Source organism: Xenopus laevis, chromosome 5L (assembly GCF_017654675.1).
Source record: "Xenopus laevis strain J_2021 chromosome 5L, Xenopus_laevis_v10.1, whole genome shotgun sequence".
Classification (NCBI taxonomy): Eukaryota; Metazoa; Chordata; class Amphibia; order Anura; family Pipidae; genus Xenopus; species Xenopus laevis.
Window position 1 is genome coordinate 92,339,062 of NC_054379.1, and position 24,547 is coordinate 92,363,608.

The 24,547-nt window shown below is 38.6% G+C and overlaps 1 protein-coding gene and 1 long non-coding RNA gene across 2 annotated transcripts; one reads left to right on the forward strand and one right to left on the reverse strand.

Annotated features, from left to right (window-relative positions):
- On the reverse strand, positions 1-3,012 carry LOC121393720 (NADH dehydrogenase [ubiquinone] 1 alpha subcomplex assembly factor 4-like). Its single transcript, XM_041563069.1, has 3 exons — positions 2,395-3,012; positions 1,495-1,592; positions 1-429 (listed from the first exon to the last, which is right to left on the reverse strand). Exons 1-3 carry the CDS (start codon positions 2,528-2,530, stop codon positions 130-132), a joined length of 534 nt encoding a protein of 177 aa, XP_041419003.1. The 5' UTR covers positions 2,531-3,012; the 3' UTR covers positions 1-129.
- Positions 3,013-16,000: 12,988 nt separating this feature from the next.
- Positions 16,001-17,668, forward strand: LOC121393722. Its single transcript, XR_005961297.1, has 3 exons — positions 16,001-16,075; positions 16,175-16,298; positions 17,582-17,668. It is a non-coding gene; the product is annotated as an uncharacterized LOC121393722 (long non-coding RNA).
- The last annotated feature ends 6,879 nt before the right edge of the window (positions 17,669-24,547 follow it).

Genomic DNA, 24,547 nt, shown 5'->3' on the forward strand with positions numbered 1-24,547 from the left:
TCCAATTACCACAAAGACTTTAATGCAAGAAATCACAGATAAGAAGGGTTAAAGAAAACAAAATATTCATCAGATCAGAGTTCTCAAATAAATATAAATAATTGCCTTCTGCTATTAAGTTCCGGTGTTCTACGAGTCTGTAATTTGCTTCTTGTCTTTGGGTGGAATGATTTTCACGTTGAAAGGTATAAAGTATTCCAGCAGTGCCTGGGTATTCTTGGAGTCTAAGTGGTAGTCTTCTGATATTTTCTTAGCAGTCCAGATTTCTGGAGAATTTTTATGGTTGTTGAGAAGTGTCAGTGCCTCAAGCACAGAAATCTTTCCTTTAGGAATACTCTCTACATCCAGATCCATAAGGGACTCTCGATTCACAATGAGTTTTGGAAGTCTTAGCTCTTCTTGCGCAGATGCACTCTCTTTGGTTTGTACCTATTTAAATGGTTAAAAATATATTAATATCACATTTCTTTATAAATGTAACAATTGTTGGCTTAATGTTTTACCAAGCAAATACACTCAAGTTCCAGGGTTTTTCTCAAAACATTCAAGGCATGAGCTTGTTTTCTGAACTTACACAGCTACTTCAGGGCAGTTCATCAGAAGAACCGATCAGATTTTCAATGCACAGTTAAAAGGGGCATTTAACTGATATACTTACATAAATCCCTCTACATATTCCATAACATGCCATTTACTAATTTTAGGCACCCCCAGTGATTCTAATGACTTACCTGATATCATGGGCTCTGTTAGTAGTAAATTGCAATGACTTGAGATACTTTCAGGGAGCACCATGGAGCTATCGTCTTCCTCCATCACGTGGTTGCACATGCGCAGTATGTCGACTTTTTCATTCTACTGCACGTTGGCCAGGAGCCGTTCAGGAAAGAGGCAGAAGAAGAGGATCGCTCTATGGTGCTTGCTGAGAAGTCATTATAATCACAATGATGTAGCTGCACTAATTCCTTTACACATTGTACAACATGCTGTTTATTACTCCAGGTTTCTTCTTTAACAGAAAAGCTAAAGCAAAGTAGAAGGAAATGATTAATCACTCAGATGGGGGGGGGGGGGTAGGCATCTCCAGTGAGTATAAACACTTACCTGATACCCCAGTCTGGTGCTGCCGTTCGTAGATAACTGCACTGTCCTACAAAGAAGTAGGCTAAAATGCTGCACATTATTTTTTCGAAAACTCTGTACCAGCCCAAGGCAACCCCAGCCCTTTAGCAGTGAAGATTTGTGAATTCAAAGATGCCCCGGTAGCTCCCCATCTTATGTTCTGCTGATTCACTGCACATGCTCTGTGCTGCTGTCACTTAATTAAATTTATGGGAGCAACAATATACTGCACATATATAATATACACACACATAGCATGGAGTTTATATTGGAAGAGAATTTTGTTCTGAAGTATAGTTAAACAAAACAAAAAAAAAAAATCTGTTGGCTGGAGTTAAAAAAAAAAAAAAAAAAAGGCTTAAATAACTTTACCTCAGAAGATGGGTCACTGGAGTCAACATAAACTTCTTTCAGCCTTGTCAGAAGCAGATTATCTTTGTTACGGATTTTATCTTCAATGTCTGGGTGATCTGATTAAAATAAAAATGCACCCCAAATAAATATTATACAAGAAATCAGCAATAAAGGATTCCATTTGTTACATATGTAAACGATTGCCATTTAGGATCAGGAGAATTTTTTCCCCTCCTCTAGGCAGGAGGTCTTCAGATGGTTTTTTGCCTACCTCTGGATCAACTGGTAGGCAATTAAAAAAAGAAAAAGGTTGAACTTGATGGAACATGTGTTTTTTAAGCTTATTACTATATTCATATACTAAAAGCTAATTAGTAAATTATCCATGGAATTACTAATAAAGGGGGCTTACGCTTTTATACGAGGGAGATTGTACCACAATTGATACTTGACTCAATCTGCAGCCAGGTAAGATTGCATAGGGACTAAAATGCTCTTTCCTGGCAATCAAAACAAGGCTGCAATTGGCCATAGAGCCCACAGTGGTGACGGGACACCCATCATAACCTTATCTGAATTATCTTATAGCACCAGCAATGAAAGCTTAATAGCGCCAGCTTTAGAACAGGAATGATCTACTAATAATAAACATAAGTTACTTTGCTAGATGCCTGAATAATTTCACACTAGAGAACAAACCCCTCGAGTCGTGACCTCTAACCAATGAAGAACTACAATTCCCAGCATGCATTTCTCTCACACTTCAGGTAACATTGTCATACAGAGTGGAAGAGGACATTAACAGCAGCCCATCTAGTAAATGTTTATATATATATATTATACTCATAAAAAACCACAAAAGCAGTGAGAATGCCAATATTAGGCTGCTGTGAGTAAACATGTCCCCCCATTACTCACGTGTTTTGGTTGCCCTCAGTGCATCCTCTGTTTTCGGGTGGGAGGGTGCAGGCCTTGGCTTCTCCTTGCCAATAAGCCCATGAGCCCGATTTTCAAGGTTAAAGTTGCGTAGTGCTCGTGTTAAGTTTAGCCCCATGCTTGTTAATTAGCACACTCACTGACACAGCGTGCCTGGCTATGCTCCGTCAGAACATGAAACCAAACTGGCCTGACGATTTCCTGTCTGAAGCACGTAAGGCAGTCGGTAGGGGCGCGTTGCCAGTACTAAGGCTGAATGTACGGTGTCCATTGTAGGACAACTTCCGTCATTGCGCTACCTGCGTTCTCCCTTTATCAAAACTCCGCATCCCTAATGTTTCAACTTCCACAATGTGCTTTCCAATAACTTATCCCTCATCTATGGCATCACCTCCTGCTCCATACTTCATGCACTCCCTTTCATCCACTATACTCCATGCCTCCTTCTCTATACTCCAGCCGTCATTCATCTCAGTTGCGGAATCCAGAGCATTAACCCTCCTCCACAAAATCTCAACTATGTTCTATCCGTTTTCCTTAGCAGCTTTAACACTGAGTGTATTTCATCTGTGTTCCTCCGTTTTGCCTCTTGCATTATTTGGCTCCACCCCCAGCATGTAATAGCCAATGGGAACCCGCAGAGTGTGGACATGTGCAGGCAATAGGTTCGACAGAGGGAGAGCGCATGCGGAATATTAGTTATGCAGGAACATGTCCTAAAATGGACACTGTAGTGTTGTCAGTTCTCCGCCAATCACAGTGCAGCTTATGTCAATGGACAAGTTGCTCTCGGAGCTAACGCTACGACTGCCGGCAGTGTTACTATGTTCTTACTGTAGCCTAATGGCCGAGGTGGTCTTTGTAGATTTTACGTGCCAACCAAGCTTTTGTCTCTTCGACTAGCGACTGGTGAGAGCATCTATATCATTCTGGGTTTCACTCGCGCTGACAAAGCAGAGCCTTAGCAGCTGTCATTCTGGGTGGCAGCTTTGTGAAGGGGGTGTGCCATCTTGAACAGGAGAAATGGGCATTTATCTAATGGAAACTATCTGTGAGAGAGTTATATGCACGGGATTGGCTTTTTACTAGGTACTGCAGCCAGCATTCGCTTTCGAGGCTTAATCATGGGAGTTGTAGTTCAATGATATTTGTCTGGCCATATCTCGAAGGCCTATACTCTCTTGTTGTTTGTAATGCCGAATGTTGGGGTATCTGGTGGATGATTGAGTGTTGTAAACTGCCACAATGTGTCCCACTGATTTGTATTAACCCCAAGTCTTGATTAGGGTGACAGTGGTTCAGGCCTACAATGTTCTGAAACTAATTCATTTCCACACCTAAATGGTAATAGGAAATAAGGTCTCAAAACTTATGGAGTTTCTGCTGCTTAAAGGGATTGTTTACCTTCATAGAGTTAACTTTTAGTATGATGCAGATAGTTCTGAGACAATTTGCTCTCCAGTGTGCAGTTTTGGCTATCTGGTTGCTATGGTCCAATTACCCTAACAACCATGCATTCATCATATCAATTATGGAATGTTACATCCAAGTTCTTGTATAAAAAAAATTTGGTTTTAGTGGCTTTCTTCTTCATAGCAATGCAGTAATTTACATAAGATAAAGATGGATATACTTTTGACTGGTAATGAAGACACTCCCACATTTGTTTTCAAAACTGTGGTACGATATTTATTACTCTAACTTTCTTGCCCTAACCTCCAATTTTAAAAACAGAATATTTTTCACTTATTTATGTACTCAGTACAACTTTCAGTAGGTAGCTGAATGTAAAAAAGGGCCTAGCAACGATTGCTAAGGAAACCTTTACAGTTTTCTCATGGGAATGATTCTGTAAACCCTTGCACATCCATAAAGTTGTAGTAACTGCTGAACACTTTTTGCCTTTTGTCCTGTCCCTGGTGCAAAATTGTAGCCCATAAACAAGTCAATTGTGTTCTTTCAGTGTCAGTTCTTACAACCAGTATGCTTGATGTATTACGTATAGGGATGCACCGAAACCAGGATTCGGTCTCAGCCAGGATTCGGCCTTTTTTAGCAGGATTCGGATTTGGGCAAATCTTTCTGCCTGGCCGAACCAAATTTTAATTTGCATATGCAAATTAGGAGCGGGGAGAGAAATCGTGTGACATTTTGTCACAAGACAAGAAAGTAAAAAATGTTTTCCCCTTCCCACCACTAATTTGCATATGCAAATTATGATTAGGTTCGCTATTCGGCCGAATCTTTCGCAAAGGATTCGGTGGTTCGGTCGAATACAAAATAGTGGATTCGGTGCATCCCTTATTACTTATAAGCCATTGTTACTTGATAATGATGTTAAGACGACTTTAAGAATTGGGGCTGCACCAGACATCTTACAGCACTTTGAATAATTTCAGTATTTAAGTCTGAAATGAGAAAATGTTAAATAGGTTTAGATAATTTCAAAAGCATATTAAATAGGGATGCACCAAATCCAGGATCCGGTTCGGGATTCGGCCTTTTTCAGCAGGATTCGGCCGAATCCTTGTGCTTGGCCAATCCAAATCCTAATTTGCATATGTAAATTAGGGACGGGTAGGGAAATCAGGTGATTTTTCAACACAAAAGAAGAATTTTTTTACACTTTTTCCTTTCCTGTCCCTAATTTGCATATGCAATTTAGGATTCGATTCGGTATTCGGCTGAATCTTTCACCAAGGATTCGGGGATTCGGCCGAATCCCAAATAGTGGATTTGGTGCATCCCTTATATTAAACTGTTTAGATTAATTCAGCCCCACTTTTGCACAGAATGAATCATTCTTAATAGGAAATTATGGAATTTCATTATGATCCAACATAGTGATATCGGTGATATTTTGCTAAAATATAATTCCCAATGTTTTTATAAATATGCAAAATGTCATATCAAAACAATAAGTGTATAAGTGCATTGGGCTTCTCAATGTGTGCCTTCATCCTGGGTTCCATTTCATCATCCTTTGCTCTTTATGAATAGCTGTCAATCGTACAGGCCAGATGCTGTCCTGCACATGTGCTTGCTGTCAAGGGCAGAATAAAGGTTGCAAGCTTGTAAGTTCAGTTAAATTTGTACTTTAACAAGGATGTATCGGACTGTTGTACATTAGAAAGGATAAAGTCCCTTGCACTATGAAGAATTCATAAACAAAAGGAAATTTCTGTCTTTTCATACAATTTTAAAAAACAGCACTTTCAAACTAAAGTTCACTTCAAGTACCATTATGGGATCCGTTATCAGGAAACCAGTTATCCAGTAAGCTCCAAATTACGGAATGGCCGGCTCCCATAGACTCCATTATAATGAAATAATCCAATTTTTTAAAAATGATTACAGTACCTTGTACTTGATCCCAACTAAGATATAATTAATCCTTATTGGAAGCAAAACCAGCCTTTTGGATTTATTTAATGTTTAAATGATTTTCTAGTAGATTTCTAGTAGATTCAAGGCATGAAGATCCTAATTATGGAAACTCCAGTTCCAGAGCATACCGGTATTTTAGTTTTTCACTGGTACATATTGATACAACGAAATCTAAACCTTCAGAACATAGGGTACTAACACTCTGATGTCAAAGGGCTTGTCATAAAACTGTGTTGAGCAGTCTTCTATGTTCGCTCTGCTTCATCTTGGTCACACCAGCATGTTCATAGTCAAGCTGGGCCAGGCAGCTCTAACAAATTCCAGCCCAGGAGAAGTAATGACTTAAATTTTCAGTCTGTGAATGAAAGTGCTGCAGAAGAGTAAAATATTTAAATATTTTTTACCTGCATCAACAGTATGGTCTACATAGAATTTCACAACTGGACATAATGTATTTAGGGCAATTACACATGGTGCTATTTGTCGCTCAGCATTTTGTTACAGAAACTTCTTACCAGAAGATATTCTGCTGTAGACAATGCTGGGAATTCACTCTGCCAAAACGCTCAAATAAGCATGCAAATGCATTTTTCACATAGGCAATTCTCAGTATTTCCTATGGCAGGGTATTTTCTTGCATTCAGCCGTAACAAAACACTGAGGGACAAACAGTATTGTGTGTTATTGCTCTTGAAGGATTTATTTTTATTTCAGGAATGATGGGTTTTTTTTTTTTTTTTTTTTTACAAGCTATGGCATGAAGTTGTTTTAGCCCTGCTTATTAGGGCTAGCTGAAAAACCTGCCACCACCTCCTTCAGTTCACTAAAAGGAATTCCTGTCCATTAGTGAAACATTGTGGACATAATGACTCTGAAGATTTTCATTCATCTTCATCCAGGTCATGGTATATTTAGTATATGTAATTCTAAAACAACTAGACTTGCTGAGTAATCATTGAAGATGTTTCACTACTCATCCGAGCAGCTGTTCAACTGGCTTGTGTTGGAAATCCTCAGCATATAAACTCTTCCACTAATCCAATCACGATGGCACATTGTAACTCTTCAGAGAGGGGGCCTTCGACACCACCTGTGTGCTACATACAATGCTGTTGTAACATCTGTACCCCTGGCTTGAATAAGTAGTGAAATGTCTTCAATGATAACTCAGCAAGTCCAGTTGCTTTAGTATTGCTTATACTAGATATTGTGGACAGAAGCTGGGTCCGACATTAACACCAGTCCATAACAAGAAGCCGGGGGAGAAGAGGTCTGCAAGGAGGCAGCTGGATGGTTTATTAAATTGATGCTTTCTTGATAAATGTGGAACACTGTTACTATTCATTTAAAATTGCAGTTGAATACATAGCTCCTTTAAAGAAACTCACGTGACAGGGCTGCAATAGTCAAAGGTGGATTTTTGTTTTGGACAATTAAAGTATTGTATTCTTGTAATTTGGGTTCAATGAGATGTTTTTCTTTTTTTTTCAATACAGTTCCATATTCAGTCTTATAAAAATATCCTTTAATTTTCTGCCACATGTCTTATTAAAAGCTTCTGACATTATTGAAATGTGAAATTATAATATTTTTAGCTACAAAATGTGTGTTTATTTTCAAGGTTCCTAGGCTGGTGGAAGGTCTTCGTGGTCATCCATGTACTCAGGTCGCTGGAGCAAAGGATCACACAGTAGTTCTAACGGAAGATGGATATGTTTACACATTTGGACTAAATACATTTCATCAACTTGGAATTCAGCCGCCCCCTCCAAATTCAAATGTTCCAAGGCAGGTATGTGAATATTGAATAGACGAGTAAGCTGAATGGTAATGTGAAATGAATACGTCTATAATGGTCTTATATATACTACAACTTTCTTCCTAACCCAAATTATGAAGCATATATAACTTTGCATTCGTTTAGCATATTTTGTTAAAATGTTTGGCTGTAAATCCTCCTCCTAGAAATTAAATAAAATCCTTTGTGGAAACTTAGTTCTAAGGTTTTGAGCCAATACCTGTAGTAAATCCAAGAAAGTGTTACATTTATCTAGAATTCCGAAAAAAATATATCTATATGGAGATTGCATTACGTATGCAAGATTTTAGGGCTCATTTACATTAAACTAGTGCAGTGAGCAAAGTGCAATTTTGAGCACAATCCCCATATTATTTTTCCTGGAACTTCAGCATCATTGCAGTCACAAAGGGGTCATGAGTCTGATGCAATTTTGCTGTTCCTGATGCAACTGCATACAATTAACCAAAATTAATTTTTTTTTTTTTTTGAAACTTGCATGTTTATTATGTAGTAAACGAGTACAGAACAAACACGTGACTCGATGGTACATAATGGAAGCACAACGAAATACAAGCAATATGCAAACTGTTTGGTACGTGAAAGAAGAAAGAAAAGTAAAAAGAAGAGAAAGTAAAATAAAGCAATAATAAGGCATCATGGAATGAAAGAAAAACCTTAGATAGTACATGGCATATTTGGCATATTAGGCAAGGTAGCAGGGTACATGGCCCTATCCCCATAATCGAACTGCCCCCAGAAGTAACAATGGCAGAGGGCAGAACCTCACAAGAGTCTTGGAGGATGCCACGGATCCCAAATTTTGCTACATTTGAGTTTGGACTCTAACGTTCCTGCAATCATTCTCTCCATATGTTCCCTGAATTCCAATTGTTGGAGTAAGTGCTGTATATTCGGAGTCTCCTTTTGTTTCCAGGATTTCGCTATTAACGTAACTGCAGTATTGAAAATGTGGAACAAGAGTTTCCTGTTAAGGTTAGGAGGGTTCACAGGATATATTTGTAGGAGCCCTATTTGGGGAAGGCAGGGCAAGGTGTAGCCCAATCTGTTGTTTAGTAAGGAAAAGACGGCAGACCAGAACGGTTGAACTGACGGACAGTGCCACCACATATGAATATATGTACAAACTTCCCCACATTGCCTCCAACACAAAGGGGAGTATTGGGTATGTATTTTTGCGATCTTTTGCGGAGTAAGGTACCAGCGGTGACGCACTTTCAGATGTGTTTCGATGTGGTTTGTGCAGTTAGTCGCACCTTTGGGGGCCGATATGGAATGCTGCCAAATACCAGGGGCAAAGTGAGTTTGGAGATCATCCTCCCACTTTTGCATATACGGAAAGAGGAAGTCATCTGGTAATTGGAGCTGCTGTTGGTAGCAATCTGAGATAAGGGCTTTACCGTCCCATGCTTTGCTGCAAAGGTATTCCATTCTAGTCATAGGACGTAGGATGTTCACATTCGGGAGATGAGACTTGAGGAAATGAGTTACCTGAAGGTAAGTGTAATAATGAGAGAGTGGTAAGCCGTATTTTTCAGCTAAATCCTCAAATCTCCGCAAGGAGTTCGCAAAGTACAAATGTCCAATATCAGTGATACCGTTAGTGATCCATGTTTGGAGGTTGATGTTAGGGATCAAACGGTGCAAGGCTGCAATGGGAGTCAGAGGCGATGGAAAAGAGGTAAGGTTAAGTTTTTTGGTCATGGTATCCCAGATATGTAACAGAGTCCGAGTTGTCGGCAACATGCCAGTAATAAGTGGTCGGAGTCTCTTAGGAAGCCAGAAAAGTTGTAACAGATTATGATCCCCAACAAAATTAGACTCGATATCCACCCAATTTCTAACCCCGCGCGGGGAGTGTAAACGAATCACAGTTTCCAACATCGTAGCATTATAATACATTCTTATGTTAGGGAATCCCAAGCCACCCGAGTTTCTGGGAAACTGAGCACAACTGAAAGCTACCCTAGAGGGCTTATTCGCCCAAATAAATTTATTTATGATGTTTTGTATGGTCGGACAGAACCTAGGTGGCAGTACTATGTGTAGCGTCCTGAATAAATATAATATTTTCGGCAGAATGTTCATTTTTATAGAAATTATTCGTCCCATCCATGAGATAGATTCAGACTTCCATTTGAAACATTCTGCTTCAATCAATTTCAGCAGGGGTTGATGGTTCAACTTATAGATATCTACCGGATCTTTAGGAATTTTGAGGCCAAGATAGGTAAGATATGTGTCTCTCCAATCAAAATTGTAACAATGTTTGTAGCCTTGTAGGCTAGGGTATGGAATGTGAAAGGGAAGTGCCTGAGTCTTGGACTGGTTGATTTTATACCAGGAGACAGATTGGAAAGTTGCTAGTTCCCTAAACAAATTGGGTAGTGACACTGCAACATTCCCAAGGCTTAACAGAATGTCGTCTGCAAAGAGTCCGATTTTATGTTGGGCCATACCACACGAAATTCCAGCTATGTCTACATTTTCTCTAATCCTCTGAGCAAGCGGTTCTACCATTAGTGCAAAAATGAGGGGAGACAATGGGCAGCCTTGCCTCGTGCCATTGGTGATAGAGAAGGCGTTCGAGAGGGCCCCTGCCGTGCATATCTTAGCCGTAGGAGTAGTGTACAGGGGGAGCACAGCTTTGAGGAAGGTTGGACCCAACTGGTATTGCCGAAGAGTCTCCTCCATGTAAGCCCAGTTGACCCTGTCGAACGCCTTCTCTGCATCCAGAGATAGCAAGAGCGCTGGGGTTTTCTGCTGTTTTAATATATGGATAATATTATGGAATCTGCGTGTGCTATCTGAACCTTGTCTGTGAAGTACAAACCCAACTTGATTCGGGTCGATAAGGGAGGGGAGAATCTGGTTAAGTCGTTGTGCCAGGAGTTTAGCATACAATTTAAGATCAGTGTTCAGGAGCGCTATAGGGCGATAGCTTTGGCACTGATCGGGGGGCTTTCCAGGCTTAGGAATGGTAACAATATGGGCCTGGAGATATTCTGGAGTTATGCCCCCCGTATCCATGATATTTTGGAATACTTGAAGCAGATAGGGGGAGAGTATAGGGGAAAATATTTTGTAATAGGCGTTAGTGAACCCATCTGGGCCCGGGGCTTTATTCAGTTTCAGGGTCTTAATTACAGCCTTTACCTCATCACTTGAGATTGGTGAATTCAAAATATCACGCTGAGAGGGCGTGGGTTGAGGGAGGTTAATGCTGTCTAAATATTCTCGGATAATACTCAAGGTCGGTTGCGGTGTAGTGGTAGAATCTTTAAGGTTATACAGTTCAGCATAATATGCGCAAACTCATTAGCCAATAACTTTAGGTCAGTTGTTTGCCATGTGGAGTTGTTATATGACTTATCCTATCTGAGCTTGTTGTTTCCGCCAGGTTGCAGATGGCCAATAATCTATCAGCTTTATTGCCCTTGGAGTAAAAGAGTAATTTCAGACCGATAGCTGTTTTAGCTGCAATAATCATTGAGTTTTTTGTCGGATTTCCTTAATTTCTTGGGACTGGCAAGGGACCAGTCTGATGGATAGTCCGCTTCTCCAGAGATGCTAATTTGGTTCAAGTTGCAACTGAGAATCGTCTCTGGACACTCTAAGTCGTTTAGCAAGGGAAATAAACTCCCCCGCAAAACCACCTTATGTGCCAACCATACTGTCTGGGGGCCTACTTCACCGTTAGAATTTAAAGTGAAATACTGCTGTATAACTTGTTCAATGTAAGCTTTATTGTCATCTTTTGAGGAGCAGACTATCGTTCAGACGCCATGGTAATTTATTCGGAGGGGGAATTAGAGTCAGGAATCTCCATACCAATAGGGGCATGGTCAGACCAAGTTCTCAAACCCTATCCAGGCATTTACGATTTGCGTAGTGGTTTTGAGGGTCAGCAAAGAACGCATCTATTCTAGTGTGGGTACCAAAGCGAGGGGAGAAATAAGTGTAGTCTCTAGCAAGTGGGGTTCTTCGCTCTCCACACATCTATTAAGCCGTGGGTATGTAGGAGATTGCTAAACGTTCCTACATTGTTTCCTCTGTGTCTGAGATATAGGGCCCCTCTGACCCTTAAACAATATCAACGTTAGGGTCCGAGACCATGTTAAAGTCCCCGGCAATTATACATTTTCCAATTTTATACTGAAGGAGTTTTGGGGAGAATTTTTGCTAGAAAGTTGGATTGGTGTTCATTCGGGCGTAAATGTTAACCAATGAATACGATGTATTTCCTATTACACAGTTCAGCAGCAAATATCTACCCGCGGGGTCAGCATGCACACCTCTGAACTGGAACGGTAATTTGGATGAGATGAGAATAGAAACCCCTTTAGACTTATTTTTAGCGTAAGCATGATAGGAATGAGGGAAACGCTTAGAGGAGAATTTAGGGGGAGCTGAGTGACAGAAATGAGTTTCTTGGCAGAAGAGAACATCGGCCTTCGCCTTGTAGGCATCGTGCAAAAGCTGATTTAGTTTATTAGGGGAGTTCAAACCTCTGCAATTTAGTGAATAAAATCGTAAAATTCTCGTGATCTCTGCGAAGGCCTTGCGTTTGAGCAGAGTGGCAAGAGCCAAGTCCATATACACTTCAAGATGTTGGTATTGCTTCGGCCAATTTTCCTTCTTCCGAGCAAGAGAAAGCAGCTTGTCTTTCGTCTGATAAAACACGAACCTGGCAAGGACATCCCTGGGAACGTTATCAGGGGCTGTTCTGGGTTTTGGAACCCTATGGATACGATCAATAGCCATTTCCAGTGCATGTAGATCTGGCAAGATCACCCGAAGTAACTCAGTGATATGGGCCTCCAAATCCCTAGGGAGTACAGTTTCCGGTATGCCCCTGAAGCGCAAATTATTTCTGCGGGACCTATCTTCTAGGTCAGTCACTTTATCCGACATGCGATCAAGGTCGGAGCGTGTTTTAGTATGGGAGTCTGCTAAGTCATTATGGGCATCGGCAAACTCACCCATTTTCTCCTCCATGTGCGCCGTGCGATCACCCAAGTCTCTGATCTCTTTCCTGAGATCATCAGATAGCTGCTTAATGCCGCTCTGCAGCGTGTGCTCCATATCCAGGAGCATTTCTTTTATCTGGGCCGCCGTGGCAGGTGCGTGCTCTGGAGGTTTAGCAGACATAGCAGACGGCGATGTAGACTTTTTGCTGCGCAGCGGTTCCAAGATGGCGCCGGGCCCTGCAGCCGCGTGTGGAGACTTGACTGCGGCTGGAGTAAAGAAAGCGGTAACTGCCTTCTGCTGCTGTTTTTGCGCCTGTCTGGTCCCCCTCATTGACATAGAGCCAAGCGATCGTGTTATACAGCTGTTGGGGGAATCAGAAAGCTATTTTTCCCTTATAACATTCTCCTCAAGGACGGAGCACTAGCAGTACGCGTCCATCCGGTTCAGCAGGCAAACTCCGCCCCCCCAACCAACCAAAATTAATTTTGATGCAAATCGGACACAATTACATGGAAGTCCACCCGGTTTCATTTCCAGTGAGTGAGGTCTACAGAAGTCACTCACCGACTGCAATAAATGCAATGAGAACATTCTTAAAGCGGAAGCTATTCATAAATGTTTATATGCCTCATGGTGCGCACATTGCCTTAACTTCAGATTCCATTGCCTATAAACAGTGCTCAATAATCTCTTGTCACATGACTCAGTGAAATTTGTGTTACAAAGAGTACATAATTCTATTTATATGTGTATAGTGTAGCAAAATGCCAATGACACTTATAGGAAAGGAAAGATAACCTGTTCAAAATTATAAGAATATCATGACCAAATATTTCATTTTATATGTACTGCTCCACATTGCTATAGTTAACCCTTCCTATATCACTGCCTGGGAGAGAGACCAGGGAAACAATAAATGAAGAGTTACAGTTATAACTTAAAATAACTTTAAATAATAAATACTTTTATAAAAGTTACCATTTAAGACCAGTTATGTTTTTCGTACAAGAGAAGAGTGTGGCAGGCTATAAACTTAAAAGAAAAAAAAAAGATTACATTTAGGAAATGGTTTTCATTTTTATTGCTAAGCTACTTTTAGGATTGATTTATTATGATTATCATTATTATGAAACTATTCCATTACAGTGATACGTTAAACTGAATGAGTCAGTTTGAATATTGGGACTACTAAAGTGTCTTGCTGTCTGGATTACTTCCAAGTGATTATTAAAGTATTATTAATTTAATTGCAGATTCAGGCCAAAACCATGAAGGGAAAGACTGTGTTAGGGGTTGCTGCTGGAAGGTTTCACACAGTTCTGTGGACTAAAGATGCTGTTTATACAGTGGGATTGAATGGTGGCCAGTTAGGTACCGGTATATACTCGTGTATAAGGCCGACCCGTGTATAAGCCGAGGTACCTAATTTTACCTACAAAAACTGGGAAAACTTATTGACTCGCGTATAAGCCTAGGGTGAGAAATAAAGCTAAAGACTCTCTGTGTCTCACTTCTGTGTGCTGTGCTCACTGAAACAACACTTCAGTGACAGCTCTCAGAGTCACGTGACTCCCCTCCCCCTCCTCACCTGCAGGTCCTGTACAGAGATCTCCATGTTAGTGAGGTACAGGTAAGGGACTCCACTGCCGGCTCCCTTAAGTATGCTTAAAGCGATTCTGACACGTTCCTATAAAAATCATAGGAACGTGTCAGTATGAAGAAAATGCTGCACATAAAATATTTCCTGCAAAGGTCCCCCCCCCGCAAATCCGCCCCCAGCCCTGCGCACCTTTCTCAGCCGAATCGGTTCCTGCACTGACTGATCTTCCAGGTTGCTTCACTGACGCAGGGCTGGGGGCGTGTCAGTATGAAGAAAATGCTGCACATAAAATATTTCCTGATATATTTTTCTGACTTTTTTCTCAGAATCACTTATTTCTCCGTGTTTTTGCCCCAAAACCCTGAATTTATCGGATTACCCAGAGCAAAGCTATCTTCCAATTGGGATATGGATCGCTCCGCCCCCAGCCCTGCGTCAGTGAAGCAACCCGGAAGATCAGTCAGTGCAGGAACCGATTCGGCTGAGAAAGGTGCGCAGGGCTGGGGGTGGATTTGCGGGGGGGGCCTTTGCAGGAAATATTTTATGTGCAGCATTTCTTCATACTGACACGTTCCTATGATTTTTATAGGAACGTGTCAGAATCGCGTTTTTTTAACTGACCCGCGTATAAGCCGAGGCAGCGTTTTTCAGCTTGTTTTGGGTGCTGAAAAACTCGGCTTATACGCGAGTATATACGGTAAATATGTTATTTTACAGGTTTTTATACTATGTCACAATGTTAAAATCGATTTGGTATTTGATATGCGCTACATTTTGCTTTAATTAACTGTTTAAATATAAAACACTGTTCTGTTTATAAAGCAACCCAAGTTTCAAAAGAACAGTTCATTTTGTGACTGCGCTCTTAAGGTCTTTGCATTTATTAGACTACTGCTGTCCTGCTATTTCCAAGTGATGCAACTGTTTTTCATATTTGTTTGAACCTGGAGGCCATAAAAAATCATTTGGTAGGGTCATCTTGAGTCTGCTAGTCTCCAAGACAACAGTCCTGGTTTAGGCTAGTGTAACAGATTTGGCTCCCTAAATACCCCCACAACGTTAATGGGGTTATTTACTAAACCTCAAATTTATCTGGTCGGGCTTTCTGGGGCAAAAACGCAACTTTTTCAAGATTTATTTTACCCCTATGCTGTAAAAAGACAGAATCTGAAAATCTGCTATCTCAGACCTGTTGATGTCCTGTATAAGTTGATGGGAAATGTCCATATCCCAATTGGAAGATGGCTTTGCTCTGGGTAATCCGATAAATTCAGGGTTTTGGGGAAAAAACACGGAGAAATAAGTGATTCTGAGAAAAAAGTCAGAAAAATAATCCTATCATTCAGGGTTTTGTGCGATTTTATTTTGTTTTTTACCGATTTGTTTTATTCCAGTTATTTTATTCATAAATAAGGCAAAATTGAGGATGGGAGTTTGGACAAGCTTTTTTTATTTAAATTATGATATATATTCGGATTTTAGTTAATAACCCCCAAAACTTCCAATATTATTCAAGATGAATAACATGTTTAAATGGACATTTAAAGTAAATGTAAAGTGTATAAAGTAGGTATTAAAAAATACCTTTTCTTTCCCCCAACCTAACTAACTAATATCTCTGTCATACATACCGTATGCATTTATTTTATTAAACAGTGAACTTTGGTGCTCATGCTGAGATTTTTAATTTCTTGCTTTGCAGGATACTTGCAAGATCCTAATGGAGAAAAATTTGTAAGTTGTCCTCGGCCAAGTATCCGCCACTATCATCATAAAGATATAAACATAACTCTTGTGTCAGCAAGGGATGGCGCTACAGTTTGTGTCAGTGAAAGGGGAGATATTTACCTTCTGTCCGAGTATCATGCAAAAAAGCTTGCATCAAAGTAAGACATTCTTGCCTATTTTATATATATTTTTCTACATGAAAAGTTGTTTAGATTGTTACATGACCCAAACTGTGTCTTATATATTTTGTCTTGCAGACAGCTAAACCTGAAGAAAGTTCTTGTTTCAGGGGGCTTTTTGGAACATAAGGCAGCTCCTGAGCATCTTAAAGAGAATGGTGGCCAGCCTGCAAGTGTTTTTGCTTTGGATCAAGCTGGAAGGGTATGAGATTATTACTTTTTAGTGTTTGAGTGTTTTTTTATGATAGTTAAAGGGGCTGTTCGCCTTTTAAATTGACTTTAAGCATGACCTAGACATCAATATGGAGACAATTGCGTGCAACTCTTTTTTTGCCTATGATGGATTATTTAAGAAAACGCATCAAAATATTTCCATGTACATGTTTTTCTCAGCGGGAAAGAACACATAGAGACTGACGTGTTAACAAAAATCAATAAAACGCACATTTGCATATCAAATCATTAAACATCTCAATAATATAAATATCTCATATTGAGATGTTTAATGATTGATATGCAAATGTGAGTCGCGTTTTAGTGATGTTGTTAACACGTCAGTCTCTGTTCTTTCCTGCCTTGTTTGGGTATTTATGGGCATTTTTACAAACAATCAACACTTTGAGAAAGGCCTCGGAGGAGGCCGATACGTTAGTCTCGTATGTAACAATAAAACTTTTTTACTTTTCTACATAAGACCTGAGAGTGTGGACCGTTCTTGCTGACTACATATTGTAATTTTGGATACTGCACCCAGGCAAGCTGAAATATATTTTCGAGAGTGGCTGGCTATTTTGTGGAATAGATAGATAGATAGATAGATAGATAGATAGATATGTGTGTTGGAACTATACAATTGTCACTGGTGTGACCTTTTTTCTGAAAAAACATGCACATGGAAATATTTTACGCGTTTTTCTTAAATAAGCCATCATAGGCAAGAAAAAGAGTTGCACGCAATTGGTCTCATATTTGATGTCTAGGTCATGCTGAAAGTTAATTTAAAAGGCGAACAGCCCCTTTAAAACTATCATAAAGACTGTCAGTCTCTGTTCTTTCCTGCCTTGTTTGGGTATTTATGGCATTTTTACAAACAATCAAACACTTTGAGAAAGGCTCGGAGGAGGCCGATACGTTAGTCTCGTATGTAACAATAAAACTTTTTTACTTTCTACATAAGACCTGAGAGTGTGGACCGTTCTTGCTGACTATATATATATATATATATATATATATATAATATTATATATATAATATAATATATATATATATATATATATATATATAATATAATATATATATATATAGTTGAAAGAAGACCATATCTAAATATACCATGTAAATCAATCAAATAACTCAACAAAAGCTGGAAATCACAGGTGGTTTATTATATATATCCGAAGAATTCAATTGTGAAGGAACTCGAAATGGTATTAGTAAATGATACATTTAGTTTTATTCTCTAACTTTTATTATCCATTTTCATAGGTTTTTTGCTGGAAGTCACCTGGCAGTTCACTGAAACAGTGCTGGTGGGTTTATGGTCGCCAATTATTTATGTCTGATGTTGCTTTATAATAAGAATGAAATCATGTTTGTAACACAAGATGGGGAAGGGTTTACTGGAAAGTGGATGCTGGAAAAGAAAAAGAAGGTAAATAAAATTAAAGAGACAGAGAGGACTGATGGAACACAGACTATGGCTCCCCAATTTTATCAAATAAAAAGGGGGACCTGGGGGATTAGGGAAAAATATGAAGCACATAAAGCATTTCTCTGAACTTTTTATAGCCCATGTCCACTTTTTAAAGAATTGGATTTCTAATGGAATATACATTTCTGATGTTATACTACAGATGCATCCTAAGTTTATAAATAATTGTAATTTATAAAATCTTGTTTTGTATCACTAGATGCTAGTGGGAGGCTTTTCCAGAGGCATGCCATCTCCACTGGCTGGGGTAACCCAAATATACTTAACTGAAATAAAAATGGTTGGTTGGTTTGTAGTAAATAATTATCTCCCACCTCCCCCCCCCCCAGCTGCTACCCTGGGCAAATACCCCTAACTTTTACTTACCCCTCGGTGCAGATTCAGGCATAGAGTTTACGGCAGCCATCTTTCGGGTCTTCAGTATTCTGACAATGAGACTGGCGTAGTGGCGCATGCGCAGTTGGAGCAATTTCCCAGCTTGCGACAACTGTGCGCCAAAATTTACAGAAATTGCAGAAGTGTCAGAAGAAGACACGAAGACCTGGAAGATGGCTGTCGTGAACTCTGATCCCTGAATCTGCACCAAGGGGGTAAGTAAAAAGTTAGGGGCATTTGCCTGGGGTAACAGCTAGGCTGTGGGGTCTATGTAGGGTAGGGTTATTGTTTTAATAAAGGGTTTGTTTCTCCTTTAAAAGTTAGCTTGTCTCTGTACCAGTGCATGATAAAGGATTCTTTAAAAATGGGGCATAGGGCACAACCTTCCAAAATGTGCTTTAGCAATATATTCCTGTTTTAAGCAACCCTTTCCTTCATCTATAGCTTACTGAGGGACTGCTTAAAATTTGCAATAGCTAGGAGGAGTATGTTCTACAGTTGCACCTTCACTCCACAAGTTTTTTCAACATTGTGTCAAATGTTGTAATATGTAAAATCATGGAAATGCAATTATATTGTGCATTATATTGTACAATATTTATTGTTGGGACCACAAAAACAGTGTAAAATGCAGGAAAACCTAGCTGAGGTTTCCCTGTACATCTTTAAATATGTGTTGCTGAGTGACATGCAATGTTTCTGTACACCCCTAGTATAAGAAAACAAAGACACTGATTCCTCACTCTTTATTTTATTGAAGTATTGTTTTCCGTGTGTATTTAGTAAGTACAGGTATGGGATCCATTATCCGGAAAACCGTTATCCAGAAAGTTCCAAATTACGGAAAGGCCGTCTCCCATAGACTACATTATAATCAAATAATCCAAATTTTACTAAATTATTTCCTTTTTCTCTGTAATAATAAAACAATACCTTGTACTTGATCCCAACTAAGATATACTCAATCCTTATTGAAGCAAACCAGCTTATTGGGTGTATTTAATGTTTACATGGAGATCCAAATTACGGAAAGACCCATTATCCGGAAAGCCCCAGGTCCCAAGCATTCTGGATAATAGGTCCCATACCTGTAGTACAATTTCAGCCATCACAAAGTTAGTTTATGCAATAAAGATAGATGATTATGACACTAATTTGCTTTAAGCATTTCATTTTGTAAAATAATTGATTTTATCATTGCCGTTTTGCATCAAAGGGGTGGTTCACCTGTAAGTTAACTTTAGCATGTTATTGAAAGGCCAATTCTAAGCAACTTTTCAATTGGTCTTCATTATTTTATTTTTTTTATAGTTTTTTCATTTTGAAATTATTTGCCTTTTTCTTCTGACTCTTTCTAGCTTTCAAATGGAGTCACTGACCCACCTAAATAATAAATGCGCTGTAAGGCTACAAATGTATTGTTACTGCTACTTTTTATTATCCCTCTTTCTATTCCGGCCCTATTCATATTGCAGCAATGCATGGTTGTTAGCGTAATTTGCATGTTAGCAATCAGATTGCTGCAATTGTAAACTAGACAGCCACTGAATAAAAATCGAAATAACTTCAAAAGCCACAAATAATAAAAAAATTAAAACCAATTGCAAAATGTCATAGAATATTACTCTTTTCGTCTTACTAAATGTTAATTTAACAGTGAACAACCCCTTTCACAGAAAAAAAAGGCTTCATGTGTATAGCATATTCCCTTTGAACCAATTAACACATAACTGCTTTTGCTTTGTAGAGCTGCAGGTTCTCTAAGGTAATGCAGTTTTTCCTACAGTTTGTTGCCAACAACTGGTTGTGTAGAGTCAAGGAAATGCCCTGCGTGTATCAACAGTAATTTCATGCAGCTGGTGTCTTTAAATAGGTGTGACGCTATTAGTAGCTTAATGTTAAAGGATTTCCATCATTAGCATGTTATGTAATTCTATATTTAGTAACAATTTGTACTGTTACGTGAAGTTTCTGTTCATTTTGAGAAACATATTCTGTTCCTTAGCAGCTGTCATTCTGGGTGGCAGCTTTGTGAAGGGGGTGTGCCATCTTGAACAGGAGAAATGGGCATTTATCTAATGGAAACTATCTGTGAGAGAGTTATATGCACGGGATTGGCTTTTTACTAGGTACAGCAGCCAGCATTAGCTTTCGAGGCTTAATCATGGGAGTTGTAGATCAATGATATTTGTCTGTAGTTCAGTGATATTTGTCTAACCATATCTCGAAGGCCTATAACTCTCTTGTTGTTTGTAATGCCGAATGTTGGAGTATCTGGTGGATGATTGAGTGTTGTAAACTGTCCCACAGATTTCTATTAACCCCAAGTCTTGATTAGGGTGACAGTGGTTCAGATATTTCAATTCAAAATCGGGAGTCCATATAGTTAATCAGCCAGGCCCAAGGGACTCGCCCCAGTTCAGAAAGGCATTCAACTACAAAAAAGTTTATATCAAAAACGATATAAGTCCCAAGGCCTCTTCAAGTAAAAAATATTAATTTATTGTTATTCATATTAAAACAGTAGCTAGTACATACTACCCCACATACCCCACCTTACGCGTTTTGCACCCTCCGGCGCTTAGTCATAGGTGTATCCTATGACTAAGCGCCGGAGGGTGCGAAACGCGGGGTATGTGGGGTAGTATGTACTAGCTACTGTTTTAATATGAATAACAATAAATTAATATTTTTACTTGAAGAGGCCTTGGGACTTATATCGTTTTTGATATAAACTTTTTTGTGACAGTGGTTCAGGCTACAATATTCTGAAACAAATTCATTTCCACACCTAAATGGTAATAGGAAATAAGGTCTCAAAACTTCTGGAGTTTCTGCTGCTTAAAGGGATTGTTTACCTTCGTAGAGTTAACTTTTAGTATGATGCAGATAGTGATGTTCTTAGACAATTTGCTCTCCAGTTTGCAGTTTTGGCTATCTGGTTGCTATGGTCCAATTACCCTAACAACCATGCATTCATTTGGTGAAGAGACTGGAATAGGAGAGGTCCTGATTAGAAACGGGAGTAATAAAAAGTAACGGTAGAAATACATTTGTAGCCTTACAGAGCATTTGTTTTTAGATGAGGACAGTAACCCCCCGTTTTGAAAGCTGGAAAAATCATTAGAAAAAGGCAAATCATTCAAAAGCTATAAATAAATAATGTAGTCCAATTGAAAAGTTTTTTTTAAGAATTGGACATACTAAAAGTTAACTGTTAAGGAGGATTTTGTTAATTTACCTTTCTTTTGCTGAAATAACTTGTATTTTAATGGCACACCTTGACTTTGTAGTGTTCTACATAATATATTTGTGATACACATTCTTCTTGTGATATTTGTATCCAATTCACATTGAAAGAAAGTGAAATACAATACCATATAAATGAATGTGAATTATTTCACAATGTCTTGCCCAGGCACTGTTTTACAACTTTGAATAACTTTAAAAGTCTATGGAGTTTGTGGGGAAATTCTGAACTAGCATAATATCTAGTGATCAAAAACAATCCCTTTAGAATATGTAGAGCAGTTTTGAATCCCCTATTAACAAGTAGAAATGTCTCAAGGTGTGTATAGGTTTTTTCCTTCTTATTAAGGTGAGAGCTGTGAAGCTTCTCTCCTTGAAGTGGTTGTACGGCAGATTCATTAGATAGAGTAAAGATAGAGTTGGTTGCCTTTTTTGCAAGAGAGAAAATACAAGTATGCTGAAATTAACACATCTCTTTCCCTGCCGGTGGATTCCCAGGTTAAGGATGGTTTAGGAAAAGTGTGTTGCTAGGCAATGCCTTTTCCCCCATAGTGTCACTTTAAACCTGTTACTTTGCATAAAATGTGGCACATGTATCGTTGGCAGGCAAAGGGTTAATACAAGTTGATCCAGGTATTGGTTTTACCTCTGTGAAGCAAATTGGGGATGGTTCCTGACTGTTTTTTTTTTTAACCTTCTCTGAATCATTATGGATAGCAAGGTTTTCACATAGGTTGAACTTGATGGCCTAATGTCTTTTTTTCTTTTTCTTTTTTATCTTTACTGTATCTACAGTTAAATTGTGCAGCAGTGGAATAAGAGTTTGGCTAACAGCCTGCCAAACTGTGAGTCAGAAAGAAATTCATATGGTATCAACACAAACAGTTTGAGATACGTGTTAGGTGATAATCAAAAAATATGTACATATCAACTGTGTGTACTGTATGTATCTATATAAGACATTGGGGGCAATCCCTGCAACAAATCAATATATAGAATTACAAAGATACATATACATAAAAACACGGGAGGCACATTTATCAAGGGTGGAATATTGAATTCATGTGAGTTTTTCAAAACTCCCATAAACTCCCATAAATTAGAAATTCGAGTAGTCGAAATTGATTTCTAAAAAATCGAATTAATAAAACTGGGATAAATTTAAACGATTTAAAAACAATAATCGAATTTGATTAAACTCAATTAGAGTTTTTTTTCTCCGAAAAGGCTGCAAACATCTCCAAATTGACCCTGGACCTCTTCCATTGACTTTAACAGTAATTCGGCAGGTTTTAGGTGACTAATAGTCGAATTTGAATTCTTAAAGGGCCAGAGTTTGATATCTCTAAATTTCCAATTTTTTTAAAAAAAATGTAATCGAGTTTGGATAATTCCCTAGTTGAATTTGACAGTATAGACAATAAATCTGCCTCGTAGCGTTACATAGTACCGCATTTGTTATAAGAATCACGTGTGACAACTTACAATCTATATTTTTTACTGTATTTCAGTGTTAAATGTAATGTAAACCTTTAATTTAGAAATTGGTTCAGTCTTCTTGGGGCAAAATTGCTACCACTAATTTGAGGGTTCCTGTGAGTTGATTAGTTTGTCGGCTGGCTTGTAGGAAATGTACCTATTCTTTATATACATTTTTATCATATTGAGGCATTATGGTTTAGATCATACAGATCACACTTTCAATTTGTTTTGTGTGTTCAAGAGGTGTTCATTTTGCTCTAAATGAAATACCGCAATCAGCCTGGGTACTAAAGCAGGGTACCTCTTGGAACTCCAGCATGGTCAGGGATCTTTAGTCTTTCTGCCCCAACACTTAAACACTTTGTGGGTATTCCACAGATACCCAATTCAGGACTCTAGGGGTGAAGCTTGATTTTGGATTATTTATAACTTAATTTAATCTCAACTTCAGATTTCCTAAATAAGCTTCCAGGACAGTAGTACCGTTGGTATAAATGTTACTGAAACTGAGCAGCGATATAAACATGAACATATTCTTTTTTACGAGGATATTCTGTAAGAAAGATATTGTGTAAGAAGAATATGCTAACTAACATCACCACCCATAGTATCGGGTAAAAATTCATACTTATTTGAACATAAACATATTAAATCAACTTTGTGTCATGCTCTTATTCATAAGCATAGCACACTGATTCATTCCTTACGGTTTTAATGGGAGAAATTGCTGTTTAGCAAAATCCTCTTAGTCTGGTATTCAGTGGTTAATCCACCTTAGTTGTGTGTAAATAGTTAAATCATCACAAGCTGGCTGTTTCTTAGTAATGTATATTTCATAAGAAGCCTACTTTGAAAATGCTGTAATTTTTTCTAAAGCACTAAAATGTGTTTAGTATTTAGTTCTGTAATAAATAGTGTGATATACACAGCTTCCCTAACTCCAATTGTGGTCTGCCTTGTTCTCTCTGGCCTTTGCTACACAGGACTGTCATAGGAGTGTCTGTCCCTATGGTAGATGGTGGCTTGTGTGCCATTTAACAACTGCAACTCCCTTAACCATTTAAGTACAGGTATGAGACCTGTTATCCAGAATTCTCGGGACCCTGGGATTTTCCCTATAACGATCTTTCCATAAACTTGGATCTTCATACCTTAAGTCTATCTGAAAATCATGTAAACATTAAATACCCCCAATAGGCTGGTTTTGCTTCCAATAATGATTCATTGTATCTTAGTTTGGATTACGTACAAGCTACTGTTTTATTATTACAGAGAAAAATGAAATAATTAAAAAAATTAATCAATTGGATAAAATGGAGTCACACTCTCTGTGCAATATCTTGATTGTGTGATTACATTTAAATGTGAGGTTTTTTTTACCACACACTAGAGCAGTGAATGTAAATAAAATAATGGCTTTTAACAATTATGTTAATTTTTTTTTTTGCAGTATACTCTTGTATATAAGCTGTGTTTCTCTTTTTTTTGTTCTTTACCCAGATATATTTTGCAATCATGGAGATCTGAAAGGACAGAAGTTTGAGTGGAGGGCTGTCCCTCCCCTCTACATCCTTCTATATATTGCTGCTGGACTTATGCCTTTAACATAACAAGAATATATTGCACAAACATTT

What these genes read in the sequence shown, in the direction of transcription:
- LOC121393720 (XM_041563069.1), bottom strand. Translation starts at nt 2,530, where the DNA reads ATGGGGCTAAACTTAACACGAGCACTACGCAACTTTAACCTTGAAAAT. An exon ending in ACTGAGGGCAACCAAAACAC is followed by an intron (nt 1,593 to 2,394) that starts GTGAGTAATGGG and finishes TATTTTAATCAG; the next exon opens with ATCACCCAGACATTGAAGAT. An exon ending in CCAGTGACCCATCTTCTGAG is followed by an intron (nt 430 to 1,494) that starts GTAAAGTTATTT and finishes CCATTTAAATAG; the next exon opens with GTACAAACCAAAGAGAGTGC.